Below are 24,196 nucleotides of genomic sequence, written 5' to 3' on the forward strand. Positions count from 1 at the left end.
TTTGTCCTATGAGGCACCTCATATTTTCCTCATGTTCATGTTTGTAATGAAACATGCCAAATTCATTTGTCACTATCTCACGAGACAAATTCAAGCACTTTGTTAGTGACACACTCTCCCACACAGAGACCTACAGAATATTCCGGAAGCACCGCAGCTGAGAGGATATTGTAACAAACACTGGAACGTCAATGTTGGACCTACAAGTGGGACAAAAAGGCTCTCCTGGCGGAATTAAAGGAGGATTATCTCTCTTAATTTATGCTAATGAATGCACACGGGGTAACGAGAGCAGCTTGTTCTTGTGAGACTCAAGACCGTCTCACGCATTCTCTCACACAAACACTTAAAAGCTGCCACTGCAGTGTGTTTGTGAGCCATTGAAGCCTGTTGCATGTGAACCCCGCTCCCCGACTCATTCTTTTTCCCAGCGCACACACTCGGTGCTGTTCAGTCGGGTCCTTCAGGCGAATGTTGTTCTCCAACCTTTGCCTAATCCTTTTACATTAACACACACTTTATTTCCACTGTGGGAGAGTTTTGTCTCGTTCCGCTGTGTGGGGCTGCTCCAGTTCAGCGGACCAAAGCCTTTCTTGTTAGACAAATTATTCATCAAGACATACTGTGATCAGCGGGGTCTCCATGATTCTGCTGAATCCCGAGTTCCTCGAACGCACCCTCTTGTAAAAAGTAGTCCATAAGAGACTTAAATCTCTTTCTTTTGCACTTAGCAGGGACTTCATGATCATCTGTAGTTGCAGACGCCCGTTGAAATGTGTGGCCCGTTCAAAGCGATATGTCAGAACATCCGCCATATTGGATGTGGCCATCATATTTGCCATAAAATGTGCAAATAATATGCGTAAAATTGCGTTAAAAGCAATGGTTTGCTGTTAATTTGAGTTCTGGCTTGATGCTACGTCTCTGAACGAGGAATCGTCACAAATCACATCACGTTGACAATTCAATAAACACGGCATCCACACACTCAAAATGGCGTCTATGTGTATGTACTGTAAATGTTGTGTATGGTGATTCTTGCCAGGGGTTGCAGCAAAGGACACCATTCAGAGTATGGTAGCATCAAATACAGTACATGGAGCAAAGTCAGTATTGTCTGTAAGGTATTAATAATAATAAAGACTTCATTGTTTGAGTAGGAACCAAATCAACCGGTTTAATACAAGAAATACAGTTTTAGACCAACCCTTGTAGCATTGGTGGTTCCTGGTACATGACATGTACATCTGTGGAGTTTATATGGGAATTTGCGTGCCTTTGTGCAAGAAAAAGGCTAAGGGCATGGTGAGTGGGCCACCAAAGGGGGCTTCGGACAAGGCACCATTCAATCTAGGACCGGCACTGCAAAGCAGGATGTAGGATAGTTCTGCAACCAAAACGCTGATGAAAAAATGCTTTTTGATGCAATTTGTATTTGAATTATTATATTTTTTAATGTTGTTAGAATGTCATGTAATGATTTGATTTTAATGTCATACCACTGTAGGCGATGTATTAAAGTGCAGTTTATGCAACAGGAGCGTTTGAGGGAGAAAAAAAAGACACTGATTGGATGTCAAGTGCACGCACACACACATGCAAATCCCTGGAGTCACATCACCAAGACGCCCCTCATTCATTTTCATTAAGGCAGTGGGCGGCGCTCACTCCATCCCCGTTCGCGAGTCGCAAGTGCGCGTCCCCATTCATCCGGCAAGCCAGCGAGCTCCTCAGTCTCTCAGACCCGAGCCGAACCGCGCCGAACCCGAGCGTCGACTGGGCTGGCGGCGTCGGCGCACACGCACGGACACGGGAACCGGCGTGATGACCTGCTAGCGCATCTTTACGCACCCACGACACGCGTTTCGACATTCTGCCTCTTTTGCGTGTCATTTCTCTCGCGGGGGACCATGGAGACAGGATGGGTCCACGAAGTCTTCTCTCGGCTTCTGCTCCTCAGCCTCGTGGGTAAGAAAATCCGGTTCATGGACATTCAGGCTAATACGTATTTGTGTACAGATTGATGAAACTTTTTTTGGGGCAAAGCATCTCCAACGTGTCAACACTGCTTATTATTTACAAGGCTGGAATTCTGCTTGCAGAAGCAGACACATGTTGAAGAGTGACTGTAGTGATGTTGTCTGCTGCGGTGCATGCAGCCTATGCTACATTATGCACTCATTTATGGAGCCCTAACTATTTTTAATGAGTATGTCTGGCGTGCAAACTGGTGGCTCCAATATGATTTGCAGAATTTACATCTTGCCTGTCTATCTTCCAGTTGGACGCATCTGCATTGACCGTGCTCATTATTTTTTGTTAATTTGCCTCTCATCTGGAAATGGAGCGAGAGGCAAAGCAGCTCCTCCAGTTTATATAACAGAACTTTACACCAAACTAAGGAAGCCAAATGTTTAATCTCACGGTGAAATTTCTAGCTGCATCCTCTGTAAAATTTTGGATATTTTTGGATGACGTCAAAGGTGATATTAGGGATTTAAAGAGCAGATATACTGTATCTCGGGAATGCTTTGATTACCTATGATTTATTATTCAGTGTTGGGAGTCATCAATATATTTTCTACCTTTTTGTAATCTCAGCTCAAGGACAACATTTTTCAGCCTTCACTCTCACTTTTAAAGAGAGTTGTCTTTTCCACTTTGGAATACAGTACACGTTTGCACTCAAAGCTGAGTATGTCTTCAATGTTACTGATTTGGAGGCGTCGTTCCCTGCAGCGATATGACTGCAGTGTTGTCCAACCATCTGTCTCGCAGTATGCCAAGTCGGCGCTCCAAAACAGTTTCTTGTTTGACTCGCGCAACAAACACGCTTGCATTCAAATCTGTGTGATCTGGCGGATGCGCTCGTTGTGACCTTATTTGTGCTAGCAGTTCTGAAACACAGTCTGCCGCGCCTTCGGGGAGGTTTGTTGTTGTCCGGTCGTCCAAAAGAGCATTTGTGAGGATTGGGAAGTCACTGATATTGGATGACAAGGCCTCGCTCATGACCTCCAGTGGAGTAAAAAGCTGAATCATGACTTTATCACTTGCAGTGTCCGCTTGGTGGTAAGAAAGAAGCTGTAGAATATGGATGGCTGTTGCCCCCGACTTAAAGGGAAGTCAACCCCCCAAAATTGTTTTTAACAATAATATGTTCCATGCAGCCCCACTGGTCTAAATATGGTATTCTGGTTAATGTTGCGTTAGTGGAATATGAGTTAAGCAGCGAAATCCAGCCATTTTTATCCATATCAGTGGGCGGCCATTTTGCCACTTGCTGTCGACTGAAGATGGCATCACAGTCGCTCAGGTCTCAGGTGCCAACCAATCACAGCGCAGCGTCAGAAAACAAGTGAGCTGTGATTGGCTGTTGCCTGAGCCCTGAGCAACTGTGATGTCATTTTAAGTCGACACCAAGTGGCAAAATGGCCGCTCCCTGAGATGGATAAAAATGGCTGGATTTTGCTTCATAACTCATATTCCAAAAACATAACATTAATCATAATGTCATGTTTGGATTAGTGAGGTCACGTAGAACATATTGCCAAGAAATGTTTAAGGTTGACCTCCATTTTAATGATCCGTTCTGAATATCAGGCGTTGATTTACTAGCGTGGCTGTCACTGCGCCAAATGCTATGCATGTTCTCTCAGTTGCGTTCACACCTGCTGCACGTTATTCCATATGTGCTTGTATCACTAAAGAACACTGACTCCAAAGCAATCAGACCGAATTCAGTGTTGCTAAACGTGTTGTAATTCCGCTCATAAACAAATCAACTAATCGCAGCCCAGTTTATTGTTGTTGGAATGTTTTAGGCGTTCGCTTTCACCCCTTGTGACACTGAATGATTGCATTGGGCTATTGATGACTTGCTAGTGCGTGACAATTGGTGTGATGGACTCTCACGGGAAAAAAACAGCCAGCGTGCTATTGATCATTTCGCAGCTCACAAGGCTCTCTGCCAGCTATTGTGAGTGTGCGTGCAACCAATGTGGGCGTGTTGGTGTCCAAATGAGATGGAAACAAATATCTAATGAAGTTTATGTGAATGCCATCACCATATTGTGAGTTTGGTGATTGTCTTTGCAAGATAGCATCGGACGGAGCGAGGCATCCAGAAGCTTATAGGATGCCTAATAGTGTTGTAGTAATTGCCTTAAAAAAAAAAAAACTGGCACACTCACTAAGTGAAAGCATGAATAAAATATAGAGAGCAGCAATGGCAGTCTGGACCATGAATTATTGTATGGATGAAATCTGTCTGCTTCGTAGGTGTTCATTTATGCTTTTATTTACATGAAATTTATCAAGATCATTACAATCTCTGTATGGATGACGTCATACGCCGCTGTGAGCTGGCCCCAGATTATTGATTAAAGTGGTGATTAACAAGCAGCCATCGCGGTATTGGTTTCAGATGATGTCATTTTTGGATTGAACTTGGCCTTCCTGTATAGGAACAGCAAATAAAAACCATAAATAATAAATAAGTACATTGTCATCTACTGACATAAAAACTTTGAGGCTCGTCTCATTTTTCTTCAAATCAAAAGCCTATTTTTTAATTACAGCACATCATGAGATATTATTTGTAATTTGCTCCTCTTCTACCATTTAACTCCCTGCGAGAAGAGAGATTATGGCTGCACTAACTTTACTGTCCCCAACCCCCCTCACCCCCCACACCCCCTCCCCTGATGGAGTCAGGCTCTGTAAACCAGCCGAATAAAAACCTTCCGTGAGGGCAAATAAATCTTGTTAGAAAGATTTCCTAAAGCCTTCTTAGCTGTCTGGTTTTTAGTGATTTTGATAATTTCCTTTATATAGTTGTTTGAGTCTTTCCGAATTGAATGTGAGACAACAGAAGTGGGTTACACGAATGTAACCAATGAGTTGGCATTGAGACAAACCACAGATGTTATTTAAATAATTGATTTACTTCCTGCTGAGGTATTTTGCCTTCCCTCCTTTTGTCACTTGTTTCACCACCCCAAACATTTTATTCATAAATTTGTCTTTAATCCATTTACAGCCTCTTTTTGTGCTAAGAGTTGATTTGAAAAAGCCAGGCTGGGTCATGAGGACAGCTGTTCGTCTCTTTGATGGCGAAAAGCCTGGACAGGAAGTGGTTCGGGCAACACACTCCACAAAGTTTTCTCAGGAGCTGCGCTGATTGATGGAGCCAGCTCCGTTTTACTGGGATGGCGGAAAGCAAGCCAGGATTTAAGAGGAAATACAACAAATGCACCTACTGCAGCTCAATTAAAGGGGAAGTCAACCCCAAAAAATTCTTGACAATAATATGTTCTATGCTAGTCTAAATACGGTATTCTGGTTAATTTTGCTTTAGTCGAATATGGGTTAAGCAGCAAAATCCAGCAGTTTTTATTCATATCAGGAGGCGGCCATTTTGCCACTTGCTGTCGAGTGAAAATGACATCACAGTTGCTCAGGTCACAGCTAACAACCAATCACAGCTCAGCTTCAGAAAACAGGTGAGCTGTGATTGGTGATTGAGCCCTGAGCAACTGTGATGTCATCTTCAGTCATCAGAAAGTGATAAAAACGGCTAGATTTTACTGCATAACTCATATTGCACAAATGTTTTATTAATCAGAATGTACCTTTTTACAATTTTTTTTTAACACAAAATGTGTCCCTATAACTTTCTTTACTGGTGTTATTTAAACAACAATAATAATAATAATAATACATTTTATTTGTAAAGCACTTTTCAGAAGACTCAAAGACACTTTACAAAAATAAAACTGATAACAGCTACTGAGTTAAAAGAAAAATGTAAGTAGGATTTAAAAATGAATTAGAAATTAAATTTAAAAAATAATTATTTGATATCCAACTTTGGTATTCAAGTAGCACTGCGCTGACAGAATGCTTGTTGAAACAGACTGTGGAAATGATCCAGTGCTCCCAATGTGCTCATTTAAAGTGTACTTCTCCGGTTTTATTTTGACAGATGCCTCGCTAACAGCCAGCAACAAACTTTTAGCGGCCGTCGCACAACATTGGATGGCACACTGATCATAGCAGCACTGATAGTGTCCCACTTTGCAGTTTGTTAACGAGAATTGGACGGAAACTTGGGTTGCCATTTTTAATTTGCAAACACTGTGAGCCAGTCAGACTTCACGAATGAATCATTTGGCACCCGCTGAGCTTCGCATTCTGACATGGCCTTTGTTGTGATGATCTGTCGAGATCAACTTGCTCATTTGACTTCTTTTTTAAAAGTTTTGACACAATTGCAACGGTTCTGTGGGAAACAGAAGGCTTCATTGTTAGAATTGTCAAAAGTGAAATGGAACCCAAAACTAATTGAGTCGAATGAACGTGAAATGCAGTGTTTTGTATTGCGTCTGCCAGGGAGAAGGGTCAACTCGGAACTGTGACCAAATTTGAGTTGATTAACGCTCAAGCCGTCCAACTTTCCCGCAGAACCCCCAACCAGCCTTAAAACATGCTCACATTCCAATAGTAGGAGTTCAGAGAATGACAGTCTGGCCCATTTCCAGTTCCCTGCTACTCGCTCAACCGGGTGGTGGCCCTTCACAAGCAAACAACAAGGGGTACACATCCTTGTTACACCACTATAAAGCGTTCCAACACCAGCTGACGTCACAGAAATGCAATAGAATCCCGCAATCCATTTTTATCAAGGCTAAGCTTGTGGAATTGGGGACAGCGTCCTTGTGCTCTATTTTGGTTTTTGGGGCAGTGGCTGGCAACTAGTGAGTGCGCCAAACAAGTGAGGAATTGGGGGGCGGCACCCTCCGCTGAAAGACGGCGAGGAGGGGAGATTGTTGCGTCTCCATGGCGATGGAGAAAGTCGGATCAGGAAGCCGACAGGAAGTCAGGGTGCTCCACGCGCCAACGGGGGCTTTTTCGTTGTCATGGAAACTCCACTCATTCACACCGAATGTTGATGGACAACATGTTGACATGATTCTTTCATAAACATTTTCCGCTGGCAGACATCACAAATCAGATTTCAGAGTTGGTAACGTGCGTTGCTTTCCGACGGCACAAAACCACCGAGACAATCTTTTATTTTTTTATTTTTTTTATTTAAATCCGTATTAGGATGCAGGACCGCTCTGCTGAACGGACGCAGGATTACTAATCGCACACGCACGCGCACGCAGCATTTTCTCAGTTTGTGCCAAGCAGATGGGATTGCTGCATCTCACTGCTCAGACTGGGCAGGCAGATTAGTGCGCCGCACAAATGAGGTGAACTAGAACAGTCCGCTCACATGCACAGGAAGCATGCACGTTTCCGTGTTTTGGAATTATTTGTGATTATTATGATGATCAGATATAAATGATACTCGTCTCTTAAAATGTGTCCTGGGTCGCCTGGTTCGATTCTTAGCCCGAGGCTCCGATTTGAAACCAGTCAACAAGACTAGATAGTTTCACCACACACTCGCAACCCATCAAAAATATCTTAGCTGCGGGGTAGAATGCCGGAAAAAAAAGCTTATTCATCCTTTTACATTCGACTTGAACACCAGCCGGAGGTGAAAGGTTGTAATTGCAAAAAGGTTTGTGGAAGAACAATACTCCTATTGGGCTTTTGAGGCGACTGACAGAAATTTTATTGTGAATTAAACCAGCTTTCCTGATGACCTTCTGTTGTTGCGATTTTTGTAGTTAGTCAAACAGAAGTCATTCATTATCACACTGTGCCTAAGTGATGTAATAATAATGATATTCAACTCCCTGATGTTGTGCTCATTAATGTTTTTTTTTAAATGCAAATGTGAAATATTACATCCCCAGAGATATAGCATGTTACACACATAAACAGCCAACATACATGATGGAAAATAGGGCAAGTAGATGAATATGTAACATTCAGAGGCTGGCATTAGATCATAAAAGCCTACACACCCCTTTTCAAATGCCATGAGAAATCATTTGAAAACATTTCCTACCTTTGATCTGTACAACAACTCAATTGAATTTTTAAAAATATATATATATAATATAAATTATACTATTTAATCATAAGATTTTTTTTTCAATGTTACTAACTGAAGGTTTTGTATCTAAATATTATTTCTGGAGGATTTTTTACAACTACATAAAACATATGTCTAGTAGTTGTCCTATTTGGCTGCAAACCTGACGGATTAAAAACCAAATTGATGTCAAAACAAATATGTCGTAAACCTGTGGATTTGTTGGAATATTTCTGCGCACGTTCCATGTTTGCCAATGTTAGTGTTTGTCGGAGCGGCTCTCTTTTTTCATCGCCGGCATGAAGAAAGGGCTGAACTTTAAAAGCAGCACTCAAGGCGCTTCAACGAGATGAAATTGTGGGGAAAAGCTAAGCTTTCATCATGCAGAGAGTCAGGCTGTCAGAGTATTTATTCATGTGAACCGCTGCCTTTTATTAATCCTGCTGTAGTTCACCATGCAGTGCGAGAGTGCAACATTGATTTTTCTTCATCCTTAGAAGGCAAGATTACGATAAACACATGCCATGATTCAGTGTTTACTACTTCATGGTACATATTACGCCAGCAGTTACACAAATATAAGCCTTTAAACGTGCAGAGGGCGCCTCGGGCATTTTAATATTTAATAAAGGTGTGTTATACATTTGAGTGTGTGGAGTTAAAGAATGTAAGGTTCTTCTGCTGTGTTGCCAAATGGCAGACGGGCGATGTGACGAACGGGGTGTTACATTTCACTCTGTCTTTGGATGTATATGTGTGTGCGCACATGTACAGCTGTCCAAAAGGGCCCCAGCCTCTCACGGTCACCTCACATACGCACTCATGCACTCTCTCACACACACACACACAGATCCCAGTGATAAGCTTGTCTTCTTGGGTTTTAAATTGCAGCTTTTTAATGCTGCCCAGGCCTGGCGGAACAATGTACGGTTTGTTTAAAGCTCCACTGTCCTGCACTTAAACATAAAGCCTGATCCCATTAACTGCTTCCTTCTGCTGCTGGACTTGAGTGTGAGAGAGATGAAGACAGTAAAATGTCTGTTGTGCCGCCCCATCAGCAAAATGGCCCTCAAAGTGCTCGTCTCATGCCAGGTGGTTAGTTATCAACCTGGCCGTCTGTTAATTAAAAAGTCATATCACATTCTGAGAATATCGCCGGCTCAAACTTCATTTTCAGCATGTCAGTTGAAACTCATGACAAGTTTCAAGAGATAACTTGGCATTGTAAAGCAGAGAATTGGCACTACCAATCAAGCTCGGTGCATTTAATTAAATTTCTGGTACACCTTTGAATGAACTCTTTCGTGGCAACTTCTGAAGTGACAACAAGCTTTACTCTAACATTCCTATTATTATGACTAAGGCACATTCAACCAAATGACACAGAACACAGCTGAACGTCTTACGCCAGCCAGGGACATGTGGCCCTTGGATTAGTGCGGGATACTCTGTTGAAAAGGGGTTATATGACATACAGAATCCTCGCAATGCCACTCCATATATTTTAAGACTACTGTAGGGGTGTCAGGTGATTGATACGTAATTAATCGTACCACTTTAACAGTTAACTCACGATTAATCACAAATTTTATATTTGTTCTAAATGTACAATAACAATATTTTTTTAGTTTTCATACTCTTAATATTGGAAAAAAATATGGCTGCATCGTTTAGTCGTTGATACAGTAATTTCATAATTATTCATAAAATTAAGTTAAACATAAAAAGATGTACTGTACTGTAAAAAACAAGTGTGATATTGATTTGTATTAAGGTCATTATTCTGCCACTAGATGGCATGATTGCATTTGTAAGACGTTGGTGACAGCTTAGTGCATTTTTCTTTTCATATTAAGACCTATCTAATCTTTAACATGAAGTAACTTGTAAAATTCTGCACATTTTTAAAATTGTAAAATACAACTTCATAGGTTTTTGAGGCCAATGCCGATATCGATTTTTGGCAGAAAAAAGTACCAATTGCCGATTAATCTGCCGTTTATTTAAAAATACATATTTAATGCATAAAATTGTTTTCCCACAACAATTGTGTGTAAACATTGGTTATTTGAAGGAAAAACACTCCCTTAGTCGATGCTAATTTCCTGTTAGCATTTTAATGGAATTTGCCCTTCACTTTTAGCATTAGCGCTAGGCTAGCGATGTTTAAAAACTAAGCATGTTTTGTATTTAAATATAGGCTACAGTGGATGTCATTGTTATTGTTGTGTGTTTAGTTTTACAGTTAACTCCATATGGCGTGTCATTAAAAAGCTTAAAGGACGCTTAGGAACAACAGAATAACCGAAATAACATTCGCTACACACTTGCTAGTTGCTAATGCTACACAAGCGAAATGGTGCATTCAGGGTACTTTCACAGCGTCGGAAACTTCCATTTTCTTGCATGACAACGTTTTGAGGGGAGAATAATCAGCCATTTGGCTCAATTGGCCGATGTTTGAAGGTCAATAATCGGCCGATTATAATCGGCGGCCGATTAATCGGTCGAGCCCTACAACTTGCCCCCAGTCTCCACAAATATATGCATTATTATTTATTACTGCTAAATTTTGACGTAGACGTGTCTGCTGCTTTGCGACTGGAATTCCCCCAGCACAGGCTTTCCAAGTAAGTGGCGGTCATTGAAAAAAAATTTAAAAATATGTAGAGTTAAAGGAACTTTAAATTAACTCAAAATGAACGCACTGATTTTGACACCCCTATTTAAGACACTTTGATATGTGTTGCAATGCTAAAAACGAGCTAAATCAGGGGACAGAAATACCAATGAGGCACAATGTTTATTTAGGAATTATATTTTGATGGAGCCACATAGAGACATTGAAACGATAAAGCTCTTGGAAAACTAAATAGGATGACTTGGTATTTGGGCTTCTTTTAATGGGACGACTCTAAATCAGTTTGTGCGGCTATAAAGGAAGCCGACGGACGATTCCCTCATTGGAAGGATTTGGGCTAAATCAGCCCCCAGGAGTCCGCTAATCCAGTGCTGTTCTATTCGTTAGATTTCTGCTGAGACAGGCTCGATGATCCCAAAATGATCAACAAGCCCGCTTGCAGCATCTTCACACAGCTTGAGCTCATGGGAGTCGAGTAGGATTTTGTACAAAAAAGACTGCCTTGTAATTAGTGGAAAGAGAGCTGGTTTTGTTGCATTTGCGATTTTATGAATTGCTCTCAGTTTTTAGTATAACATGTCCATAGATTGGAGTCACGTTCATCTAGACTTGAGCATCACTTTCAGCAGGATTCCTACTAACGTCCCGCTTCGCTTTTCACCACATTAAGAAAAATATCACCCAGAAAGTCCATTGTGTCCAAAGCATATAGTATGGGATGTGAATTTTCAATTAACGAGCTTTGGGGTTGACAAACTGCAGGAGGCCAGCTAAGCCTCAATCTGCAATTGACTGTACAGAGCCGCCATGCCTCCATCTGTTGAGAAGAAACTTACTCACTGCTTTTCTGATCATCCTTCAGAAAAAGAAATCCCATATTGATATTTGTGGTACTCACTTGGCGGACTTTGAAACTATCTAAACCAACAATGAATTTCGGAGAGCAAAGAGAACAGTGAGTGAACATGATCCAAGCGGAACACTGTAGCACAAAGAATGAAACATTACACTGAGAATTCACCAAGCTAAACAAAGTCACTCTTTTTTTAACGTATAAAGTAAATTTTAAAAAAAGTATAGAACTGGACGATAGCACTTAATTGACGTGCGCCAAATTTGAACTATGGAAGTCATTCCGACTTAACGAGGAGGAATGACGGTGAGATAAGTGAATGAGGGCTCAATAAAAGACAGAAGACAAGAAGTAGCTGCAGGCTTGTGGCATCAGTAATTGCCTCATTAACGTCCCACAGCCGCGTTTCATGTAATGTATTCTTTGCTGCACACACACAATTGAGGCCAATTATTACCTGTTGTTTCAGTTTGAACCTCTAATAGCTTTGTAATTTAAAGGCAGAACAGTATTGTAATGATTATGTATTCAAGGCACACGCAAGCTATGTTGTTAGATATTGTAACAAACTAAGTGGTTGTGTGTGTTATGAGTTTACCATCTATGTTGAGCACTATGATGTCTGACTGTTAGTGAACGCAACACAGGTCTCGCGGGAGGGAGGGAGGGGACAAGACGTGCGGTTTGGTTGCGTGTGTTGTTGTTTTTTTCTGCTAGCCTCGTGAGTTGTTGTACTCTGTTCTCTGGCGTCGGCTACGGCTAACAGTAGACAGATTTCCATCTAATTGTTTTGAATTTTTTAAGCGAATTTACTGAAGATGCGCAAAACGGACATGCGAGTGTTTTTCTTCTGCGAATATTGAGATGAGACTCCGCTGCTATATGTGGCGCTATACACCATAGAGATGTGATCCTCCAGTAATTTCAAAGAAGAAGACCAGGAAGCAACTGCGCCGTGCGTCGTATGAGTTTGCTTTTGTAATTCTTGATCAAGTGTAGCGTTTCTTTGCTGTTTTCAATCTAAAATACCATTAATATTAGCTTCTTTAACTAGTTCACTGCCATTGACGGCTATAGACGTCATCAATTCACTTAATTAATTTTCACTATTTCTATTAGTTTAACATTTTTTTCCACTTTTGTTAACAAGAGTATGAAAACCTAGATTTTTTTTTGTACATTAAGAACAGATACAATTTGTGATTAATTGTGAGTTAACTAGTGAAGTCATGCGATTAATTACGATTACAATTTTTTATCACCTGACACCCCAATTTTTTAATAATCTTTTCTTTTTTTAAATAAATAAATAAAATAATTGTAATAATTTTTTTCAAATTTTTAATCTTTTTTTTTTTAAAGAAAAAATTAGGGGTGTCAGGCGATTACCATTTTTAATTGTAATTAATCGCATGACTTCACTATTTAAATCATGATTAATCACAAATTTTATATCTGTTCTAATACAATAAAAACAATTCTAAACGTACGTTTGACGTAATATCCGGTCTTTCCAACGTTTTTTCGCAAAACCTGTTTCCATAGACAAAATTCACATTTTCCTTTTTTCGATACGCTTCAAAATCCACCCCCTCAAAGCGTAAAAACTTTGCTGGGCCTTTTTTCGAATTTCTAGCGTTTCCATTCAGTTTTATTTTCGCATTTCCCTTAAAATTCAAATAAAAATGGGTGGATGAAAACATCTAGTGGCGTTTTGTTGAGAGGAATAAACAGGTGAGATCCCAATCAACATTTGCTTTTTCTTAAAAAAAAGCTACAATATTAAAATGTACAACAAGCTGAAAAGTTGAAATTATTTGTAATTTCTGTTTCATTACGCTAGCTCGGCTTTTTTCCAGTAAAACTAGCAAGGAAATGAGTTAAAACAATTGATGTGCAACATTGAATCCCATGTGGCTAACTGCATCGGAGTTCTCCTGAATATGCATTCATGCAGATGATTTTACACATAATAAAGAGCTTTGTTTACTGGCTCTATGCACAGTAGATCCATTTAAAAATATATTTATTAATAAGCAGCTCACAAGTGATTTTGGTGTTGGAAGTGCTCGCTGTTTACGCTATCTTTTTCATCCTGCTGCGGTAAACAATAGGATTATGCTGACTTCACGTCGTGGTTGTGATGGTAGTTGCCTCTGACCTAAATTTGACTCTGCTGAGGGTTTGCAAGTTGGAAGAGAGGTAGGAAGAAAAACAACGATCTTGTTTTATTCACCTTCTTTTTGATTTATTCATGCTCATGTGGCATCCCGCTGCATAATTCACCATCATTATCTTATTTTGCTCTTCTCATGATGTTGACTCTTCCTTCCGCTCCATCATTTTAATGCCATGACTCACCTAATTTGCCCACTTCCTCATGCTCTTCCCTACAATGACATCATGAAATGGCCCCAAGTGGATGCAGCCAGCAGTGTGCATCCGCTGAATTCAAAATGTAGCTCAAGCATGCTTTGTCAGATTATGTGTGCTGCTACAAAATAATATACTACATGGAATTCTGACTAGTAAAGCAGTCTATACAAAACCGCTATGTGGGTGAGTACCGATACCAAGTATCGGTATTGTGCCGATACAAAGCCTTATTCCAATGTACAGGTACTTGCGGACTCTTGTGGCCTTGTTATGAAAAATGTCAATTTCTAGGGTTGGTGAAGGACTCTGGTTGGTGGCCCGGTGGGTGGTGGGTGGTGTCTGGTGTCTGGTTGGTGCTGGATTTCACTTTCCTTTCTTTTCTTTGGTCCTTCCTCTGGTCTCCTGACGGGCTCACGACTCTGGCTGGAAGTGTTCGGTTTAGGTGAACGGTATGGGATTTTTTAATAGGTTTTAGGTGAACTAATGAATACACACTCACGCACACACGCACATACACATACTCACTCAAATACAAAAAAAAAAAAAGAGAGCAATGATGATGACATGTCAAATCGGTAAAATTACTGAATGAACAATACTGAGCTCTCCAGAAAAAAAGAAGGAGAAAAAAAAAGAAAATGTCCATTCATTTCATGCAATTTAAAGGAAAAATGCAATATTGAAATATATAGTATATATTTTTTAATGTAGGGATGGGCGAGTACCGATACCAGGTATCGGTATCGGTGGCAATACCAGATTTATTTTAAAGTAGTGGTACTCACGATGGCGACTGATCTTGTGACTCTTTTATGATCAGAAAGGTGAAATTAGCAATTAGAAAAATTGGTATTAATCTTGTGCATTTTTAACCCTCCTGTTGTGTTGCGGGTCAAATTAAACCTGTTTAGAAAATCTAGGGGTAAAATGGATTAATACTGAGACTAGTGGCCACTGTATTTTTTTCCCCCCATTTTCAAACATGTTAAATAAACTCAACAGGAGGGTTAAGGAAAAATGCTGTGAGATATATTATCGGCCTGAAAAAAGTGGTATCAAACATCCCTAAAAAATGCCATTAATTAACATTTGTCTTCTTTCTTTCCTCTGCAGTCGGAACAGTGGAGCCTTTGGTCCGAAACTTGAAGAAAGTCCAAGAAGATATCGACTGGTCGTACACAGGTATGCAACCGTTGGAATAAATAGATGACAGACCTCCAGCCAATAAATGCGTACAACACCGGCTGCTGCATAAACCGCCACCCATCAAAATATGTTGTGTGCCACCGGTTCCCAAACTGACAATCGACGAAACGCGTACTGACATTTAAGAGTGATCCGCTCCAACATTTTTAAAAACATCCAACAGTGACAAAAAGCCTCAGTGACAAGCCCAGCGTATGTCAGTCTCAGATCACTTGATCTGTCGGAATTACCGTATCTGTCAACATCTCCCATAGGAGAGCCTTGATCTGCACCCGGGGCCATATGCTCACATGACTGCAGCTAACTCAGCACGGAGCCCCGCTGCGCTAAGCCGGCCAGGAACAAAAGTGGTCCGAGGCAGACCAATAACAGTCCTGGTGGGGGGGATTATGGCTAAAGGAGAATCGGGTCTGAAGGGGTCATCGCTGGGCTAATGGAGGGCTATTCAACTTATTAACATCTCATGGATTTCTAGCGATTCAGTGTGTATATAATCATCAAACACAATATCTCGAATGTCAAAAGGCTGTAAAATGGCTGAATTTACATCATTATGCAACAGCATGTTTGATTGATTTACAATGCAAAGATAACACTTTTAAGCACAATCTAACCCAAGATTTTTTTTTTTATCTCTTTGTCACACACTATACTGATTATTAATTGGTGATCACAAGCAGGGACGTGCAGTGACCTTGGGAGGGGCAGGTGCTCAAAGTAAAAAAAAAAAAGGGGCACATGATAATGTGCCTGGCCTGCACTTTCCACTGACTCGGGGTTCGAAGTTCGAACCCATGCCATCGAGTCGCTCTGCGTGGGGCGGGGAGCTGGGGGGGGATGAAAAATTGATAGAGGGTGTGTGTATGTGTGTATGCACAGTATGTGCGTGCATGTGAAAAAAAAATCCATTGTAAAATTATTTTTTGAAATAATGGCTAAACATGAAAATCACATATGACAAAAAAAAAACTGTTTTAACATTTGTGCATGAATAATCAATTATGAACAACAAATTTACATAAATAAAAATGATTATGTAAAATTGTGCCACTAATTTCTGAAAACACTGCTACCTGTTTCCTAGGACCTCATTTTGGCCGCAAACCCCACCAATGTAAAAAAAAAAAAACGCACACCAAAATGTTGGGTATAATACAAACAAAGATCATGACGCAATTTCCACAGATACACAGACGATGAGCACACGTCTATTTTTTTTTACAGACTCGTGCGTGCTGCTCGCAATAGCAACGCCAGAGCTGCGCGCTCCTAGAAAACATGTAACTATAGTGTTTACATGATTAGCAGATAGCATCAATTCTATGTCTGCCTTATTGAGTTGGAGATCTGACTTCAGGAAGAGGGTTAATTAAAATTCCGACATTTTCTGTGTACCTTAAACGCATCAGTAGTTGTAGCAGATGGGGGAGAGGAACATTTGTTTTACCGGAGATTTTTGCCGTGGCGAAAGAGGACGGGAAGGATCGTGGTCTTTATTAAACTGAGGGGAACGTGTGCCCCGCGTCCTCAGTGCACTCTATGACTTTGGCTTTTGTTTACTGTGAGTGAGACGGAGCGACCAACTTACCGATGGCAGGCGCAGCGGCAAGCGACCTGGCTTCGAATGTCTTCAAATAAGAGCGCGTCTCGTAGTATGACGTAATCTTCGAGGATCTCGTGACCAAAGACATTGTAATAATAATTTAATTTATGTAAATTATGTTGAAGAATTTTTGTTTTGAAAGGCAACAAAATGACTTTCACACACACACCACCCAAAAAAAAAAAAAAAGGACAAAGGGGCACTTTGGGCATCAGTTTCAAAAGGTCATGTGCTCGGGCACCCATAGCCCCCCCCCCCCCCCCCTCTGCACGTGTCTGGTCACAAGGTGAGAAAAGCACAATAACATGCAGGCAAAATTCTCTCGATATTAATTTACTTATTACATCCGGTTGACCCAATTAGTCGACTAGTCGATTTTACTACTCAGCTTGAAGTCGACTAATGGGCAATGTTTTGCCGTTTCCTCTTCCAATTGGCAAATTTTAATTATTGACTCACTCACCTGTCGCTGGCAAAAGATAATCTACCCTACCGTACATTTTAATTGAGCAATGAAATGCCCCGCCAACAATATTTGTGTATTTCAATTATTTATTTTTATTTTTTTGTTTCTTTACCACTCCATGGAAATATGTTTTGACGTGGAACCGCTCCGTGGTACAAACAAGGTTATGTGCTGAAAATATATTGATGATCGATTAATCGACTTTGACTCTACTTTTATCACATTATATTTTACTACAAAAAGCCTTTCAACCCCTACTTACCTCTCATAAAATCAGATTAATGCTAAAGCTCGGCAATAAATCGAATTAATTTGATTAGTCGTCATTTAAAAAATCAAAGCATTGAAATTTTGCTAAATTGTGAAAGCGAATTTTGTTTTCTGGATTATTACAAGCTGTTGTTGTTATGTTGTGTCACATCCAAATGTTATTGTGAGTTGCAATTTTGCACAAGTGTTGGATGGGTGGTTTGCAAGCCATGTTTACAATAGCTACCAACTACTTAATTGTGGCATTTAAGCACAAACTATGAATGTTAAATTGATGTTAAAACTGATTTTCAATCAGTATACATTATTGTTGTCTGAACATTTTGCACATGATTTTTTTTAAATTAAATAAAACCTTTGAAGAATAAATGTTTGTTGGGTTTATTAGATTAAAATCGATTAAAATCGTAAGCATCCCGAATGAATGAAAACTGCGATTTAACTTTTTGGCCAGCCCAGCCAAGCATATTTTTGTTAAAAGGCAATGATTAATAATAATTATAATGCAGTTGCTGAGATCCCCACATGTAAATTCTTTTGATTTGCCTTTTTGGCAATCTCTTCCGCCAGACTTGTTTTCCTCATTTTACAGATTAATTTTTCCCACCTCTGTCAAATCTTTCCAATCAGCTCTCAGGCACACACTGTCCATTTGTCAGAGAGTGACAATGTTTTTGTGTTTTTGTGCTTCCTCTTCCTCACTTAGTTCAATTTGTAGTCTTATTTTGGCTTGTTTATCACGCTACTCGCCTCTGACGCTCATCATCACACAGGAAGGCAGGCTGGTGCCAGTTAGTGTTGCTTCACTGTAACTGGAGACACTCCTGCCATATGCATGAGTGTGTGTGTGTGTGTGTGTGTTCTGGTCACATTCGGGTCTTTCTGAGCAGCTCTGTTCTGTTCACTGAGCCGTGAGTAAAAACATTAACATGTGAAAGAAGGGCACTTCATTGTGAGGCAGCATGCGCTTCTTTTTGGAATGGTTGGGAAGAGGTTCATGATAAAATAAAAGGAAATATGTGCAAAAGGGGTGCGGGAGAGTAATTGACAGTGATGAGAAGTGTGAGGAACTCAAAAGAAGAGATTGGCTGTTTAGCTTTACTATTATAAGTTCAAATTGCGCCTTGATAATGTAGTAACATTTCCAAGGGCCCGTTTAGGCAGCAAACGAAAAACTGGAGCAGCTTCCAAGTAGGCAACAAAGCAGAAAATGTTTGTCACTGGCACCCTCGGGGCTTTTTACACATCTCACACTTGATGCTTGCTTCACCAGACCACACATCCCCCTCGGTCACCTTGGTGTCACCACCAGGGGGAATACATGAGGATTCACGGTTATACATGTCGTTTTTTGACACACCTCTGTCAAGTCTGCTCACTTGGCCGGAAGCGACCTGTCAATCTCTACTCCTGATAAGAAACTATGTTGAAGTTACACATCATATATACTGTATATATATATATATATATATATATATATATATATATATATATATATTATATTTCCCATTGGAATATGTTGTTTTTTAAGGAGGACCAAAGCTGACAAAATAAAAATAAATAAATGACTAAATAAAATAAAAAAAGACTAAAAATGAAAATATAAACATATATAAAAATATAATTTAAAAATTAAATCCTCAAAAATAAATATAAATGGAAATAAAAATGTATTATATATTATATATTATATATTATATATTATATATTATATATTTCCCATTGGAATATGTTGTTTTTTAAGGAGGACCAAAGCTGCCAAAATAAAAATAAATAAATGACTAAATAAAATAAAAAAAGACTACAAATGAAAATATAAACATATATAAAAATATAATTTAAAAATTAAATGCTCAAAAATAAATATAAATGGAAATAAAAATGTATTATATATTATATATTATATATTATATATTATATATCATATATTATATATTATATATTATATATTATAGAGCTCTCCAATGCGAGACTTCCTTGTTCGCCGAGCCGTTCACTCGACCAATGAAAGGCAGTTTGCAATGACGGAGTCCAACCCAAGACACGCTTAGGACCGCCCCCTCATTTGAATAACATTTTGTCCTGGCAGTATTGACCAAAACTGAAAAAAATTCTAAATAAATAAATGACTAAAGAAATAAATCATTAAATAAATGACTAAAAGTGAAAATAAAAACGGATATGAAAAAATCTAAACAAAAAATTTCATACAAATGTATTTATTTATGCATATATATTTGAGTTGTTTTTATTTCCATTTCTATACATATTTTTTTATAAAATTTTCGAATTATATATTTTTATATCCGTTTTTATTTTCACTTTTAGTCATTTATTTATTTATTTATTTTGAATTTTGGCAGTTTTGGTCCTCCACAGTCGTCTACTGCCATCATTAACAGTTGTTGCGGATAACAATTGTGATCTTTTCCTATACAAATTGCGAATTAGATTTTTCGGTAAGCCATGTACACAACTTTTTGAACAAACTTCCACTTCCTTCATGTTGTGCTCATTGGTGTCCCTGGTGGTCCTGGGATCCTTCTGCCTGGAGGATCCCCCCGGGGTCCCATCTGTTCGTTTGCATGCAAGTATGCACTCTGGTTATCTACAGCAAAGCGATGGCACGCATTTTATCTTGCATGTATCTCCTATATAAATTGCATTTTCCATTATTCCCTGTGTGACTTTGTTGCATGAAGAGCAAGTTATAAAAGCCTAAAAAACAGTTTTGCATTGATTTGAATCTTCTCTCTGATTTGAGTCTTTCTCGTCTTAATGCAAAAGTTTCATCGCCTCTGGTAATGCGAGCTTCAAAACTCGTCTCACGCTTGATCCCGTGATTACATGGAAACGCACACAGATTTCGGAAATATATATATTTCAGCAAGTCCTGCATTTTCCGCACACACGTTCGTAAGAGAAGTGGACCGTGGCAGGATACGGCCACAGGCGTTGTTCACATATGATCGCGTTTAACGTTAGCTCGCATTCTCTGCTGAACGATGTAGAAGCGTCCAAGAAAATGTCCTGCATTTCCCCTGTTGTTGAAACATTTCACTAACAAGAATCTTGGAGGGAGAAATCAGTTACATTCACATCCTTCCAACTGTACTCACATCTGTTAGTTCCCCTTTCAGTAGGCACCACCCGACCGACTATTTGGATGAAGCTCGGAGCCGGGTCGCAGCCCGGGCAACGGAAGCGACGGTCCAATTTGGGTCAGATCTGTTTAACGTAGTGAAAACAGTTTTTGCCTTCCCTACATTGGTGCGAGTGTAGGAGTACTGATGCGATGTGATGTACTGACCTCAGACCAGCATTCACAGCTGGAGCCTGCAGCGTTCCACTTTGCTCTGTTAATTTGTTTCTAAATACAAGCTGTCAGAACTGTTTGAAAGCCATTCCGCTGTGCTGGCTTCAGCTATGACGCTCTTTCCAAAAATAATGACAGGGACTTGACAGGGTGCGAGGATCTCATTGTGCCAGCATAAATGGGACCAGCCCGTCAACTTGCCGTGAAGGCATATTTGAAATGAATGGTAACAGTGCAAAGTCCCCTGGGCTCTGAAAGAGGAATCCGATTATTTTGTCCTCTTTGCGTGTTCCAAAAATGAAGATAGACTTAATGTAAGAAAAATACACCTTTGCAAAAATGATTTTTAATCAGTCAGAGATCTCTGGACAGATAACAGCCTCTAATTCATCACTTAAACAGGTGGGATTCAGAGCGTCAAATGTAGTTCTTCCGCATGTACAATGGTTTCTTATAGTTAAAAGACCTCCTCTCTTTCATTTGTAGACAAAACATACTCTCTGGGTATTTTTCCATGAGCGATGGCGAAGTCAGGTGTGGGTGTTCAAAACAGATTCTGTTCTCAAGGACCAAATGTGTTTTCGCACAAAACGCTGAGAAGGAACTTTTTTAGACTAAATAGTATGTCCCAGTTTAAGGTCAGATTCTACCGAAATCAACACCATCTGCTCTGCTAAGGACACAAAACATTTCGACAAGGTTAATATAAAGAATTAAAATGTTAATAATGTGTAACAATGGTTAATAAAATAAAATGAAGTATTAAAAATGTTATAATATCTATCAGCTCCCACGTCACTCACCGGGCCATGCAGGGCCTTGCTTTTTAAAGCCACACACAGTCAAAATCAAAGTATTAGATTGTGGAACGCGAGGATGGAAAAATGGCTGTACAACAAAAAAGTGTTGGGTCAAAAGTAACAGAATTATGGATCAAAAATGGACCGATCCACTTTATGGGTCAATTTGACCCAACTTTCTTGGTTGTTTTATACAAAATGACCCAATTTTTTGACCCAAGTAAAGCATCTGACCAATATCTATGAGTTGTTTTACACTGAAAGACCCATTTCTTGACTCAAAAGTTGGGTCAAATCGACCCAAATAGAGGATCGGTCCATTTTTGATCCATAGTTCTGTTATTTTTTACCCAACTGTTTTTAGAGTTTTTATTGAATCCCTGATTCAAAACAGAACTGCGATCACTGATTAGCACGGTGAGTCAAATTGAGAGTTGCATTCGATGGACAGCCCCCCCCCCCCAAAAAAAATGTACCACCCACTCAGCCCTACAGCGCTTCCGACACAACATAGCGGGCTTGTTATGTTGTTTCCTTCTGTTTCACTTTTAAGAGCTTTCCTGTCTTGTATCCGTCACAGATCCCACCTTGAATATTTTAGCCGAAGACGCCCGCGAGCTGTTTCGACGGCGTGCTCCCTCCTCGCCTCTGCTCGTGTCTGTTTTCCCGCACGCACATGTTCGCGGCTCTCCAGCGCTCTCCCAGTCGCCAAATACTTGAGGCCGGCCTTTCTTCTGCTCTAGTTGTTAAGTATTCTGGTGAGGCTGCTCCCGGAGCCTTGTTTCAGACGTGGGTTAATGATGGCGAGGTGTGCGCACACATGCGCCGCTTCCTTGTGTGCTTGCTCTGCTTTCTCGCTTTGTACCTGCTGATACAAATTGGCGAATTTCAGCTTTCGTTTGTACCAAAAGGTAATGGAATTACTGCTCAAAGACGAGGTTAAAGCCGTAGTCGCCGTGGTAAAATCAAGGATGCAGAATCTCTAATGAATTCAAATAGACATTAAAAATAAATTGAGGTAGAAGTTCGTATGGTTAAAATTGGATACAAATACAAAATAAAAAAATAAAAAAACTTTCTTGACACTGATGGACCAACCCCAGCCTCTAAACCGCTAGCATATTAGCAAGTAGCATGTAAGTATGCAAATATTGAACCCTATCGCTCATCTAATATTCATACATGCAATCTACTGCGTCGTCTTGTCTCGGTTATTCTTTTGACATGTTTTCGTGTCGAGACGATGCTGAGAAGAAACACTTCCATATAGATTGTCACCTTGCGTCTGCGTGGGTGCGTCGCTTCCGTCTTGTCAGCTTTAGGCTCACTCTTTTATGTCAAACAATGTGAATGCGTCGCCATGAAGAGGCACTCGCGAGTAAAAATAATTATAAGAAGACATATGAATACTGTACTCTGATTGGCAAGGTGAGGACGTACGCCCAATGGTTTAGCAATCGTAACTCTTTTGCAAGCATGGAAATCATTTTCAATGATCATTCTAAATGCTGAATAAAGAATCTCCTTCGATTTTTATGACATGCCAAAATCCTGTCTGATAATCATATTAAAATGTAACATTTGATTTGAATGAGAAATGAAGCCAGAAATGAAAAGCGCTGGCTAATTTCAAAAGGGAGAACCTGCGAGCATGAAACGAGGTTAAACTTCTTGTGATGTTTTCCCCGTGATTCGATGTAATTCATATTCAAAAGTTTTAGCATTCACTTAAACAGCTCCAGCAGCGACGTTGGGGCTTTTAATATTTGATAAGAATTCGGCTATTTTTTGCCAGGGTTGAGGCAAACAGAAGCAGACAGTCTCCCCCAAAAGTTGAGCCCTACATAATTTAACTCAATAATCTTGCATGTATTTCTGAATGGCTCCCTGGCTCAGCAGGGCTGAACCTATTCACAGAGGGTGAAATTAGCACTTTTGCTACGTGTGCACGTCATCCGAGGGAGCCTAATTGGTTAAAGCGTGGGCAGGAGGCGAGAGACTATACTTCAGCATGTTCATTGTGTATCATTAAGGTTGAAAACACTTCTGTATGAATTGTGTATTCATTCAGTAAGCGTGTTCAGTATTTTGCTTTGAGTTGTATTAAGTTAACCAAATAAACTGAGTTTTCTCTATTTTCTAACCTAAACAGCCTACTAAGGACACTGAAACAACATTTTATTTAAAAAAAAAAGTGACTTACTAGATTTTGAAGGGGTAACTTTCGCCCAGAAACATCCCTCTCAACAAAATGGCAAAATACAGTTTTTTGTTTGTTTTGTTTTTAACAAAAGCCCAGAGTTGTAGATTGAGAAGGATTTCAGGTTATGAAGAGTGAAAACTTAAGATCCCACGTTAAAAAATAAAAAAATAAAAAAATGGTAGATAGTGAACAATTATTCAAAAAATAAGCTTCAAGCTGATGAAGTTCACTGTTGAACTAGGAAAATTACATATTGGTTCGCCTTAGGTTGCCTTGCGAAAGTCATCTTAGCTTAATGCTAAACACAATGCAAAACTCCATAGACAGGCTCATGGATAGCATCGGTGAAATAATAAAATAAATCATAAATAATATATAACAATAATGTAATATAATGTATGATATAATATAATAATAAAAAAATAGAAATAAATAAAATAATAAATAAAATAATCAAATAAATCTAAAATTA

General features: G+C 39.6%; 1 protein-coding gene across 4 annotated transcripts in view; it reads left to right on the forward strand.

The window, feature by feature from the left end:
• Positions 1 to 1,649: 1,649 nt before the first annotated feature.
• The window catches only part of ptprz1b (protein tyrosine phosphatase receptor type Z1b), a 41,560-nt gene continuing 19,013 nt past the window's right edge, over positions 1,650 to 24,196 (forward strand). For 2 of the 4 annotated variants that reach the window (XM_077544166.1, XM_077544167.1), the window contains exons 1-2: positions 1,650 to 1,968; positions 14,974 to 15,042. In XM_077544166.1, the coding sequence (XP_077400292.1) occupies positions 1,911 to 1,968; positions 14,974 to 15,042 (127 nt within the window). In that variant the 5' untranslated portion in view covers positions 1,650 to 1,910. Of the gene's footprint in view, positions 1,969 to 12,224; positions 12,440 to 13,075; positions 13,219 to 13,598; positions 13,687 to 14,973; positions 15,043 to 24,196 lie in introns of those variants that run through there. The other 2 variants (XM_077544168.1, XM_077544169.1) reach the window with 2 other exon arrangements.

The sequence above is a fragment of the Vanacampus margaritifer genome, chromosome 15 (assembly GCF_051991255.1).
Source record: "Vanacampus margaritifer isolate UIUO_Vmar chromosome 15, RoL_Vmar_1.0, whole genome shotgun sequence".
NCBI lineage: Eukaryota > Metazoa > Chordata > Actinopteri > Syngnathiformes > Syngnathidae > Vanacampus > Vanacampus margaritifer.